This window comes from Rhinolophus sinicus, chromosome 14, assembly GCF_057876585.1.
Source record: "Rhinolophus sinicus isolate RSI-liver-muscle chromosome 14, RSI-T2T, whole genome shotgun sequence".
Classification (NCBI taxonomy): domain Eukaryota; kingdom Metazoa; phylum Chordata; class Mammalia; order Chiroptera; family Rhinolophidae; genus Rhinolophus; species Rhinolophus sinicus.
The window spans coordinates 74,915,640-74,929,482 of NC_142514.1; the positions used below are offsets into that span (position 1 = coordinate 74,915,640).

The window sequence follows — 13,843 nt, forward strand, 5'->3', positions numbered from 1 at the left end:
TCAAGTTTAAGTGTGTGCGGGGGTGGGAGGATGTTGAAGAAATAGAGATTTTCTTTCACCCTGATGGTCAGAGAATTTGCTTGAATATATAACAGCTGAAAACATGTCCTCTGATTTAGAAAACTGATCACTTTTGCTATTGTGGCAGAAAAATCAATGTCGCCTACATGTGATAATTTAACCACTGGCTGGTGTGAGGGAAACGCAGAACTTTAAAAAGAAGGGTCTTCCAAACTTGAAGAAAAAGGGTACAAGCAGTGTTTGATTACAAACAAATAGGGGAGACGTTTAAGTCATTTAATGAAAATATGCTGTCATTTCCATTTTTCATAAGGAGGATATTGGAGGAAGCAGTGGGGTGGGAAGAGAAAAAAAAAGGCAGACAGAAAACAAAGGGAGAGAAAAGTGGTGGGGGGGCAGAATTTAAACGGAGTTAGGAGGCCAAACAAGGATGGGATGGGAGGCAGCACGAGAAGAAAAAACAATCACGAGTAAGAACAAACTCAAGATTCACACACACTAAAGAAGAATATATTGAATTCATTCTGGGGAGAAAAGGAAAGCTGTTCTTAATTAATACTATAAATTGTAGCCCTGAATACACAAGAGCCTAGTCTATAGCATATAATTCAAGTAAAATAAATAAAACAGTATCTTGTGTCCTTCAGGCACTTAGTTATAAATATACAGAAAAAAAAGACATGCAGTATGTTCTATTACTGACTCCATATGTTCTCGACAATGAAGAAAGGAGTTGGTGAATAAACAATCCATAAATAACATTAATGAGTCATTCTGCTACAGAACTTTTTAAAAAAATCCATAAAAATATTTTATTCAGCTATTATGAACCCCTCCAAATTTACAGCTAAACATATACTGAAGAAACAAACCTATACAAATGCACCTAAAGCAAGTAAAAGTGCTGTTCTGAAATTTCCTCATTGTTTAGCGCGGTGCTATCGAACGGAACTTTCTACAATGATGGAAATGTTTATACGCTGTACTGTCGAACATGGTAGCCCATTTAGTTACTGCACACTTGAAATGTTGCTACTGTGACCTGAACCACACATAAGACAGAAGCATCAACGTGAACCTCCAGGGCGAAGAGAACATCAAAGGGCTGAGGCACAGAAATGATGGTGAATGAAGGTCAGAGTGGTCGGAGATGAGGGCAGATAAGTAGAGGAAGAGATTATTTGAGATCTTATAGTTCATGCTATGCAGTTTAGATTTTATTCTACTTGCAAAAGAAGTCACAGGAGGGTTAAACGAACAATTTTAACAACATTGCTCAGGTTAATCCCATGGAAAATGTTCAAAGACAACTCTTTATCCCCATTTCTGTTATTTGGTTGTGAATCTTTTTTGTACTTAACATGAATCTGGCTGGAGTTTTACTATGCTTTGATTTTATCCCAAAACATCTCAAAGCCTTTCAGGAGCAAGAAAGCGTATCTACATTATAGATACAAATCAACATAGACACAGAGGAACTTTCTCATTTGCTCTTTTAATTTTGATTGTATATAAATAAATGAGGAAATCATTCTAATTATGAAATATCAGACAAAACTTTAAAAATACCTAAAAACTCTATCAACTTTTACAATGAAAAAATAATGTCTTTCTTCCTAGCTCCATTGAGAACTATATATATAAAAAGCCTTTTCCATCAAATGTATGTTTAAATTTCTCACTTTGACCATAAAGGGTGTTTGATCTAATAATCAGTATCTGACAGGTTCAAGTGCAGGACTGACTTCTCTATAAAAATACTATTCTCTCTAAAAATTTTTCTCCAGGCTGTTAAGCAAAGTCCTTACCTCTATAAATGGTATTTATTGGAACAGAGCTCAATTTCCAAATTTCAATTTGGGAAAATCCATAGCAGTCACTAAGTTATCTTAACATCTTTCAACTCTATCAGAAGGAAGATTTCTTGAATTCACAAGCCTGTGAACAACTTGGCCAATAAATTACACAAAAGAGCATTTGATGGTACACGTGGTTTAACTTTCTGAACAAACTTTCTCATCTCCCAGTATATTTTCATCTTCTTTCATCTCTTCATTGAGAAAAGTTGTTCCCCAATAGTACAAATAGGGGACAGCACATTTCACACACAACTAAAAGCTTATTTTCTATCATTTTCTACCTGACTGATACCGGTGAGTGACTAACACTAAGTAAGAGATAGAAATTACTAATTGAAAGATGAGGCCAGGCCAGACGGATGAGTATCAGTACCAGGAACTTCTTCTTAAATCCAATTAAAATACCTGTAACACTTTCTGTAGTGGGAAAAAAATCTTTCAGTAATTGTAACAAAACTGAACGTGCTAAACTCAATTATACAGAGAATAATTGTTATTTGGAACACTGGAATATTATATTAAATAATAGGACCTTACAAAGTAAAAAATGATTTTTAAAGTTGTACTTAAGTTTAAAATAGCAATATTAGAACTGAAACAAAAATACACATTAGAGACGCAAAACATTAACTAATAAACAGTACTTTCTGTAGCAGACAGAAAAATGGCCTCCCAAACATGTGCACATCAGAATCCCCAGAACCAATGAATATGTTACTTGACAAGGCAAATGGATTTTGCAGATGTGATTAAGATTAAGGACTTTGCAATGAGGAGAATAGCCTGGATTATCTAGATGGGCCCAAGCTATTCACTTGAGTCCGTCACAGCTGACTGATGGCACTGCTCCCTTAGGATGGGAGAAGGAGGCCCCAAATCAAGGAATGTGAGTAGGCTCTGAAAGCTGGAAAAGAACTCTCCCTTAGAGCATCCAGGAAAAAATGCAGCACTGCCAACACCTTGACTTTGGTCCAGTAAAACCCATGTCCAACTTCTGACCTCCAAATAAATATGTATTGTTTTAAGCAACTGTATGTATGGTAATTTGTTATGGACACAAAAAACTAATACACCAATTAAGAAACAAACACATGATAGAGTCAGCAACACAAAAGAAGGAAAGGAAAATTTCAAAACTAAATGCTGCTGGAATAACTAGGAACAATATGGAAAAAATTAAGTTAAATGCATACCTTGTAATTAAGAAGTATTCAACTCAACACATATTTTAGTCAGACACTGTACTAGGCACAGAAAGTAATGTAAAAATGTAAAATAAGAGCAAACAAAATCCCTGGCTTAATAGAGCTTATAAGTAAGTGTCCATCATAGTAAACTGCAAATAGATTGACAAGTTGAATAAACCCTCTTCACACAGTTTCTAAAGCTTTGCCCTCCACCTCAATGCCACATTACTGTGACATTGTTTCACTCCATACATTTATTTACCTTTTGCAATATGGTATATAATGGAAATATGCTCAAATATAGCGTCTTTCAAATGCTGTTTTATTTATACATACAATTTTCAAAATGAAAGCGTTCACATTTGAAATAGTCATCATGCTGTTTGACTTTTCAGGATTAGAGCAGCCTACCTGAAAAGATGTTTAAACCACTGCAAATCAACCTGGTAACAGTCCCAGTGATAACCGGATACCTACGTTAAACAACACTTTTGTTCAGCTCGCCAAAGAAAATTTTGCAGATGTTTCTAGAGAAATTATACAATTACTACAAAGATAAGCCTAATGAATCAATACGAAGACCAAGTTCAAATGTAGTCCCTGTTCATTAGCACAGAAAATCTACACAAAATGTAGTTTTTGGAAACATGCTTTCCTGTAACAGAGTAAAAAATCAACCTTCCTAATAAATGTCATGTCTTTTAATAATGACTACTGCAATAATAGAGAAATAATGCTACTGTAAGAATTCAATCAAGCAAATGCATATTATTTCACCCATCTATTCCTAACATAACTTCTAACCCAGGGACACAAAGTGTATTTCCAGTGGGTCCTTACATAAAGATTCTCGATTAATAAGTCTAGGGCCCAAGAGGCTGGAAACATCCTAGGCTGGAATGTAAGCTCCATGAGGGCAGGGATCTCTGGTGATTTTACACTGCTGCATTCCTCCCACCTGGACCAGTAGCTAGTACATAGTAGGCATTCAGTAAATACTCGCTCAATAGAAGGAAGAATAATGCGGCAGCCCCAGGATTTGAAGCCAGGTTTCCTGAGTCCTGAAGTCTACTATTTTTTTTTCTACCAGACTTTAACAAAGAATATCCTGCTTTCTCATTGACTAAAAGCAACTTACCAGCCAACAAAGGAGCTGAAGAGAAGGAAAGGAGCATTCAGCAGGTATAGTCACAAGATCATGGAACTACCTACACTAGACAGAGTAACCAATTTAAACAAATAGCAGTGATGAATACATATATGACATTGCATGAAATCTCACTCCAAGGTGGATGATTAACCATAACTATCTGCCAAATGAGAAACGAAATTTTTCACTGTAAGGTAAAATGTTTCAAGATACTGAAAAAATTTAAAAGATCTTGATTCTGTACTGGTTTCCTACAAATACATATAGTTTAGACATAAAATATAAACTTCACTTAATCATGCTAGGAAAAAAAATTTTGGTTAAAAAAGATCTTTTCACTCAAAACATCTATGTTTCAAATCTGTTCTTTCTCCTCTCCTAATATAAACAAAATTAGACAGGTTTGTGCTCCGGGATGGAAGATGGTTACTGTCAACCTCTGGACCTAGAGGTTGGTTGACAGTTTTCACTTCTATTTTCTTTCTGTGCACCACCACACAAATAATATTAATAACAACTAGATAGTTTCAGGAAGCAGCAAGACAGAGAATGAAAAAGGCCCAGGGGTCAAATCACCAATTACTACATGCCCTCTCCACACTGCTATCTCTGATTATGCCAACAAATTAAAAGCCCCGTTTTTAAAAGCTGATATTGATGGAAATTAACATGTTATGATGATGGTAATATCTTTCTTATTAAATATCTTCTTAAATGCTATAAGCATTTGCAAACATGGGACAGTATGTCTTTTTAACTCAGGTGTGCAATAAGTAGTTTGCTCACCCACAGATCCCCATCTAAAGGCAGATTTTTATTTCAATCATTTAGTCAACAGAATTGAAACATCCTCCCTGTACTGTGGGGTGACAAAGACAAATCCTAACAGGTGAAAGAACAGAATGCAGTTACAGCTGTTCTTCCTTCCACCTCTATTAACGCCCTCCATCATAAAAATTCTGTGAAGGAATAACAGTTTGCTCCCAGTCTGTAAATCAAATGTGCAACACAATTTCAAACATACTCCTACAAATAATTTCCCAAGTCAATGAATTTAAACATCTTCATATTTTTTCACACGTCAGAATTGTTTTTTTCTTTGTACAAACCAATATAATTCGTTTTTTATTTCATTGTAACTCCTTATATTTCAGAAGGTTTCTGATTTTATAGCAATTGTAATAATTCTATTGTGAAAGAGGTCTCTCCAAACACTAACTATAGATGATTTGGGTTTCCTAGTCCAGATTTTTTTTCAAAATGTTCAGCTCTTTGTACACAATTTTTATATATAAAGAGTCAGTTATGATGATGTCATAAAGCTGCTACAGAAAAAATGCTCCATAAAACGATGTGGACAAGGAATTATCTTACAGCTTAATAGCAATAATAAATGCTGAAGATAAAATTAAGTCATAACTCTAAAACTTTGCTACTGATAGTGTAATTCTACTTTTGTAAACTTTTCCCAATATACTGAGTTTAAATTAAAGGCCGTTTGTGGCCATTAATGTATATATTTCCTCAAATTCAGCAAATACTTATACCCAACAATTAAGAATAGTTCAGTAAAATATTCAATAGAATATTAAAGAAGAATTTAAAATAGTTAAAACCTCATGGAATAAAAGCTCATGGAAAAATAAGGAGAAAAAATAATTAGGAGATTATAAGGAGTAAAATATGCAAAGGTTCAAAATCTGAAGGGTCAGTTCTCCTTCCATCACCATATACATATTACAGAATTGCACACTTGAAACCTATGTAACTTTACTAACTCTTGTCACCCCAATAAACTTTAATTTAAAAAAAAAAAAGTCTGAAGGGGATAAGCAAGGTTATAATTATTGTTTTAGGGTGATGGAATTAGGAATTTTCTTTCTATTCACTTTTTAAAATGTGTTCTTAAGTTATTTCTCCAATAGGAGCAAACTAACATAAATCTAAAGAATTTTAAAGGTAATAAATTGAAACTAGGTGGCAGAACAAAAAGGGAGCTAGATTAAATTTTTTAAAAAAATGTTTCTTTGTCATTATCCATGGGCTTATATTATCCCTGGAAACTACCTTCCACATTAACAACACTGGGTGCCCTCCCTTACACCATCTTGAGAATCTCCCCTGCACCCTAACATGTACTAAGCTCTCCACGGCACACAGTGGAGTCCAGGAAAATGTTATCATCATGTACACAGAGAAGAGGGTCTTGTTATACTAAAGAAATTCTACTATTCTGGTAATTTAATTCCTTCAGATGAAATCTAATATGAATCCCAAGCTTTTACCACATTCCATCTCTAAAATAGAATTCTAACTAGTTTCCTATTGCCCTAACACAGCAGGATTATGTTTATGAAAAAAGTTAGTCTGACATGAAAAGATAACTCAGAAGTCGATATTCATTTCATTCCTTAAACCAAGAGAAATCAAAATGTAAATAGACAAATGGTGAAAATAAACTAAAGTTCCCAAACATTCAGGTTTTGTTTATTTAACATAAGAATGGTTGTTCAAAGATTATTAAATTTGCTAGTGGGGCAAGGACGTCACAGCAGAAAACAAGTTCATTACACTGAAAATACAGTAGAGGAACCTGTCAACAGCACATCAAATAAGGGAAAATCCAATACATCTCAATCCGGTTGCCAATTATTCATATAAATTTTTTCTATGAACATAGAATATTTTTATATTTTTTAAAAACCAATAAAGCCTTTTGAAAGACCCTTACTTAGCACACTGAATATAACTTCAGTAGAAAGGTGGGAAGGATGGTGAACCCCCACCATGCAGTCAACAAACAACACAAATATTGACTACAAATACCGACTGGCTGCCAACTACCTCTGGGCATTTTGTGAATAGGGGTGGCCACAAAGAGTAAGTGAGACGGCAGATAGCCATCTCCTGACTTCACAGAGCTGACTGCCCAACAGGGAAAAAGCATGCCAACAACAAAAATCCACATAAATAACCTGTCATTCCGTCAGTCAGTCACCCAACACTCAGAGTGCCTACTGTCTGTCAGGCATCATGGGAAATGTTTCAGAGACACAGTGAGGACTTCAAAAACGACTGAAAAGCTATCATCGTGAAGCTAATAATTTAAATAGATAGGTTTTATTCAAAAAATCATGTAAGTGAACCCCAAAATCGTAACTCTGTGAAATGCAGAGAGAGCAAATAATGGCTAAGTGCACTGTAAGTGAAGGGAACCGAGAGACGGGATTGCTGAGGACGGCTCAGAGTGGTTGGAGAAGGCCTCCCTGAATGGGTAACGCTCAAGCCGAGACCTGGGTGGGATGGGGAGTATGAGAAGTGCAGCCTTCCATAAATGACAAGTGCTTCAGTGGGATGGGAAAATGACAATCAAACGGCAAGAGACGGTACTAGTAGGTCAGGCAGACAATGACCAGGTTTTTATGAAGGGACTTAAATTCCATACTATGATGTTTTTGTGATAAGGTGAAAAAGTTACACAGATATGACAAAGTTTGGGTGGCATGAGGGGAGGGAAACTGAGGACAGCCATATGTGTAACACCACTGGTAAATGACGTACAACTAGAAAATGAAATGTAGAGTCATCGCATGTGTTAACAATGTAAGATTTTCCTTTTACCCATCCAGTCCGAGCTTACCCCTAGGATACTCAGTCCTTTCAGGTAGTCCTGACGAGGCTGGGCTTGAGGAACACATCCAGCGAGCACTAATTTCTTGTTCTCCTCTTGAGCTTTTCTAAAAGATGGAAGAGAAAACAGTGTGAATTCTTTTGCGCACAAGTGCACCTGTGGAAACTTCTGTTAGTGTATATAAGTTCTCTGAATAATAACAAGCCCATCAAGCATGAAACTTGATTTTCTTACAACTGCTGGGGGAAAAACATATTACAACAAGACTTCTGAATTACATGTCTATTAATCACACCGTAGATGATATGATATAGGAAGTATGCAGACAATGACTGACTGAATGAATGAATGAATGAATGAATGAATGAACGAATAGGCAAAATATAAATATTATTTTAACAGTAACTGTGTTTCATTTCAATAACTTCTTAGAGTACTTTGGTACAATTTTTCTACTTGGAATTCTGAAAAAACTTATTAACTGAATCAAAAAAATCTGACTTTCTACACTGCTTAACACACCCAAGAGAACTACTGTTGCCTCTGCCCCTGGTTTTACTTTTTTATCAGCACCAACCACATTGTTGCACACAAATAGTTTTCTTGTAATAAGTGTGAAGTTCCTTATCAAATGAAAAAAATCCTTTCATTTACATTAATAATCTATCCAAGGAAATAGCATCTGGCTTCCTCAAGCACTGCAGCCATAACACCTAAAATCACTGCCAAACATCCAAGAGAATCTGTGAGGTCACTAATAATTAAATCCAAGTAAAGTGCCTGCTCCCTATAATGTGATTCAATTACTTAATTAGTAAGCACAGCTAAGACATGATAGTGAATGAACAGAATACAGAGAAAGACATGTACCTTACACTCAACAATCTCATGGCTTATAATGGATAAGCTGTAAAAGGACATTAAAAAAAAAAAAACAGCATCAAGTAAAATGTCCTAGTGACAGAAAGATGTACAGGTAAAGTATCACGGAGGGAAAAGAACATGCACCTAAGAAAAGACTGGAAAAAGCTACACACACACACACACACACACACACACACACACACAAAAAAAAAAAGAGAGAAGGTTAAAAGGAAACAGGAGTTGGAGAGGGTGAAAATGGAGGCAGAGAAAGCTCCAGGCAGTGGTTGTTACACCACTGACAAAGACAAGAAGGAAGAAAGGAGGGGGTGATTTCATTGTAGAAAGACTTTATAAGGAGACTTGATAAGAATTTACAAAGGAGATGGCTAGGGCATATATTGTAGAAGGAACCTTAAGAAAGAGGCTGGGCAGTATTTAATTTAGTGAGCAATGAGGAAATCTCTTAAGCTTTGGTAGCAGAGTGGACACAGAATGGAGCCTAGCTTTGAGAAAATGACACTGGTGACAAGGTAAAATATAAAATGAAATACAATGGGAAAAGAAGCCAAGAGGTGAGGAAATTAATACCCTTGGCAAAAGGATGTGAGGACTTGAATACATGGGGAAGATCCACATTTAGAAACATGGGGGGGGGGGAGAGAGAGAGAGAGAGAGAGAGAGAGAGGAAGAAGAAGGAGGAGGAGACGGGGAAGGGGAAGGGGAAGGGGAAGAGGAAGAAGACTATTAAAGAAAAAGAGACTAGTTCTCTTGCTAGAATATACTTGGGAAATCCCAAGGAGGAATCAAAGGAGATGTCAAGGTTTTGAGTCTAAGGCAGGGATTAGCAAACATTTTCTACAAAGGGACAGATTGTAAATACTTTAGGCTTTGTTGGTCATAGGTCTCTCTTGCAACTCCTTAATGCTGCCACCATAGAGCAAAAGCAGCCATACACAATACTGAAACAAAGAGGTATGTCTGTTTTCCAATAAAACGTCATTTATAAAAACAAGCAGCAGGTCAGATTTGGCCCAAAGGCCAGATTTGCTGATCCTTAGCCTAAGAAAATAAAAAGACAACCACTAGCTGTCAGGAGAAGCTGGCTGAGAACTGGAATAGGAAGTAAGACCTTCACATAGGAAACACTAAATCTGAGGATCCACTGATGCCCATCAAGTCTCTGGAAATGCAAGTCAGACGGCTGGGAGTGAAATTTGGGGTAGGTTTTAGAAATGTATTCCAGAGTGAGAGTTGATGATAACGGATGCACTGACCCCTAAGGGTGTGGAGACAATTCAATTGAACACAAAACTTTAAGGTTGTTTAGAGAAGTAAAAACATTTCCACAGAATAAAAATATTAGTGCAGAAAACGAAAAAGAGGTAACATCACCACTAAAAACAATACTGTAACAACACTAATAATCATGGTTAGCATTTATATGGCACTTCATCAAGGTAACCATTATGTTAGTCCAGTTATGTAACACATTAGAAAATAGCACAGCCAATATGTAACAACTAAGGGAAAATGTTCTGGTGACAGTATAAACATTAGATCGAGTCATGAAACACTCCAAAGATGATTATGAGGGAGTAAGCAGAACACCAGAAAATTAAGAAGAAAACTTCAACATAGAGATGCTTGATTAAGTAATTTATTTAAAATAATATTTCATGCTTTTATTGAATTTGGCTTTAAAATGAGAGGGAAGACCAGAACTATAATCTAAGCCAAAAATCATATCCCTGTTATGAAATATTAATGCCACACTTTCTATGTGACCAAATAAAGTAGCAAAAGTTTTAAGGCAATTTCCCAAAGATTATTCTTGTTCTAAACATTCCCTTCTTCCATCCTATTCTTTTTGCTTAGTAAGCTTTGTTCAGGTTAATAAAAGTCTGGAAAAGGAATATCGTTAGAAACATACCAGCACAGACATATTTTTAAAAGCTTTACCTTTCAAAATAGAAATGCTGATAAGAATAATACCTTAAGAAATGAAAAAATACCCATTTCCATATCTTCATTTTAGATGACCTTGAAATGTTAATTAAAATGAAAACTAAATGTAAAATTAATTCAATATAATCATTCATATTTTCTTGAAACATATTTCTAAATTAAAATAGAAACTCAGCCTTGTCTAGAACATGAACTGAATATAGAAAACATAAAGAAACTTTCCCTCAATTCTGGCAAGCACCAAACACAAGAAATAATTTGTACAGAATCTTAAAATTGACAGAGTCATAACAAACACATAAAGATGACATATTATTTCACAGATGAGAAATTGATATTCATGAAGATGCTTCTGGAAATCCTCTTTCCTGAGTGTCTTTAGTTGCACTGTCATGGCTGCCTCGATGTCCTGAATTGATTCAAAATGTTTACCTTCATGGTCATTTTGATTTTGGGGAAGAGCCAGAAGTCACACAGTGCCAGACCAGTCAATAAGGTAGATGAGGACACACCGTAATGTTTTTATTTGACAGAAATTGCCGCACCAGAAGTGATATGAGACATGGAGCATTGTCATGATGGAGGATGAAGTAAAGACACTCACAAAAGAGGACTTCCAGACCGGCTTCAGAAAGTGGCAAGAACGATGGCATAAGTTGTTCAAAGCGAGGGGAGCATTTTGAGGGGGATTAATGGCAATGTGTCTTTTACTGTAATACATTTTTTTTTAATTTAAACATTCACCATATCTTGTGATCACACCTCATGTCCAGGTTCCAACCACTTTCCACCACCTCCACTGATTCCATCCTGGTCGAAGCCACTAACATTTCTCCCCAGCTTCCTTCCACCTCTGTTATAGTTTAGTCTCAACAGCAGTCAGAGGGAGCTTTTTAGAAAATACAAACCAAAACACAGCACCGTCTTCCTCAAAATCTTCTCATTGAGCTTTACCTCACAAAGATTAAAATCCAAGTTCTTACTGATGGCCTACAAGGCTCTACACCACCTGGCGTTCCTCCCTTCTTTCCTCCTTCCCTTTTCCTCACTTACTCTACTCCAGCTACACAGGCGTTCTAAGTTTCCCTGGAAAACACCATGCGGGCTTCCACACTGGACCTTCCCACTTGCTGCCCAGGTGTCCATACAGCTCACTTCCTTTTATCTGCCAGGTCTTTGCTCACAGGTCATCTTCCAACCGTTTGAAACTGTGACATCCCACAGACACACCATCATTCCCTTTGCTGCTTTACTTCTTCTTCATACCTCTCACCTTCTCCTATACTATACAATTTGCTCAATTTTTTGAATAGTCTGTCCCCCACCCAGAGTACGAATTTCATAAGGATAGAGTTTGGGGCTATATTTTGGTTCACAGAGATATTAATAGACTTAGAACAGAGCCCGGTACACTGTGGGAGGAAAACAACGGGGAGAGGGGCACTCCAAGTCCATCCATGAAGAAATAGTTAAATGAATGCGGGCACGGGCATATAAAGGAATACCACAGTCATTTGAGAAACATGGTAGTGAAGTTAATTAAGGGCACAGGCTCTGGAGCCAGATTGCCTGGGTTCAAATACTGGCTCTGCTATTTACTAGGTAATTGTAGGTGAATCACCTCACCTCTCTGTGCTTTAGTTTCTGCATTTGTAATAGAAGTTCCTATCTCATCAAGTTGTGAGAGTTAAATGTATTAATAAATGAAATGTACTTCAAAAGGTGCTGGCACACAGTAAGGACTTCATAAATGTTCACTATTATTTAAAAGAATTATGAAAAGCTACAAGTGCTGACATGGAGACATGTCCACAATACACAAGGTTATAAGAAAACACCAAGTTATAGAACGGGATGTAAACTATGTTCCATGTTTATGAAGAAGGTTTCACGAAGGCATATGCATGGAATAAATTCTGAAAGAAAATATTCCAAACTGTATATAACAACTCTCTCTCGGATATGGAATTAAGAAAATAAAGAAGACACTCATGACACTGTTCTTAAAAGCATGACACCAAATTAGGGCGCGGGAAAGACTACGGCAGCATCTGTGGTAAGGCATCACCCCAGGGCTGGGACCACCTAGGATGATGGATGTGCCACAGCACCCCCTATAAACTTTCCTAACTTGCTCTGGGTAACCTCAAAGAGCCCCCCAACATTGGTAGAGCTCCTTTTGGATAGAAAGCTTTCCCAATTGAACATGTTTTACCCAAAATGGTCAGTATTTTCTACAATATTCCTTGATAAGTGGTCATGTGGCTTCTGCTTTATTTCCTCAGAGGCAGAGAGTTCATTACTCCAAATTTCCTGTTTAATCACTGAATACCTGTTTTTACCCATATGTTCTCATTATTAAATTCTAACTCATGCAGCTTCACCTTACTCATCCAAATTTGCTTTCTTTTACCTCCCAAAGCTTTATCCCTTACACTGGTCTACATCCCAAACCATGTTTGGTCAAAAACTATGTAACCATTCTAAAGGAAATGTTTCTATTAGGTGGGTGCAAGAGTAATTGTGATGTAAAAGGTTAAAAATTACAAAAACCGCAATTACTTTTGCACCAACCTAATAATATACATGGCATGCTTACATTTCTTATCTGTATATATACATAACATACATATGTAATGATTACATATATTACCATATAATATAATGTGAATATATAGTGAATCTAATTGCACCTGTAGTTGGCTGCCTTAGATCCTAACTGTACGTATAGAATTGGACATCTGTAAGAGACACACAAAACTTTTGTAGCCCTGTCATTTCATTTTACAAAACAGAAAACTGAGGTTCAGAAAGATTAAATAGCTTGCCAGTGGTCAAAGTGAAGACAATTCTGGCAGTCGTCCGTCACTGCCCTTTGCTTAGACATAATGATGTCTTAAACAGAGCTTACCAAGATCCATAACGCTGAGTGGCCCCATAATAAATAGTGTCAGTAAGCCACAATATTGATTCTTCTCTTAATTTGGGGTCAACTATTAGTTCTCAATATGTTATTTAACTTTTTACTCAATCTATGGCCATCATTTCTAACTGTTATGCAATGAATCTATGAAAATTTCTAGAGTAAATAAATAATGAAAATCAACAAATTCATCTAAAATGATTTTCACAATTTCATTAATAAACTATTTTGTGCCTATTATGT

At 36.3% G+C, this 13,843-nt stretch overlaps 1 protein-coding gene across 4 annotated transcripts in view; it reads right to left on the reverse strand.

Annotated features, from left to right (window-relative positions):
• Positions 1-13,843, reverse strand: part of CDKAL1 (CDKAL1 threonylcarbamoyladenosine tRNA methylthiotransferase) — a 616,068-nt gene that overhangs the window by 425,396 nt on the left and 176,829 nt on the right. For all 4 annotated transcript variants that reach the window (XM_019734280.3, XM_019734279.3, XM_074335173.2 and 1 more), the window contains exon 6: positions 7,858-7,954. In XM_019734280.3, the coding sequence (XP_019589839.3) occupies positions 7,858-7,954 (97 nt within the window). The remainder of the gene's footprint in view (positions 1-7,857; positions 7,955-13,843) is intronic.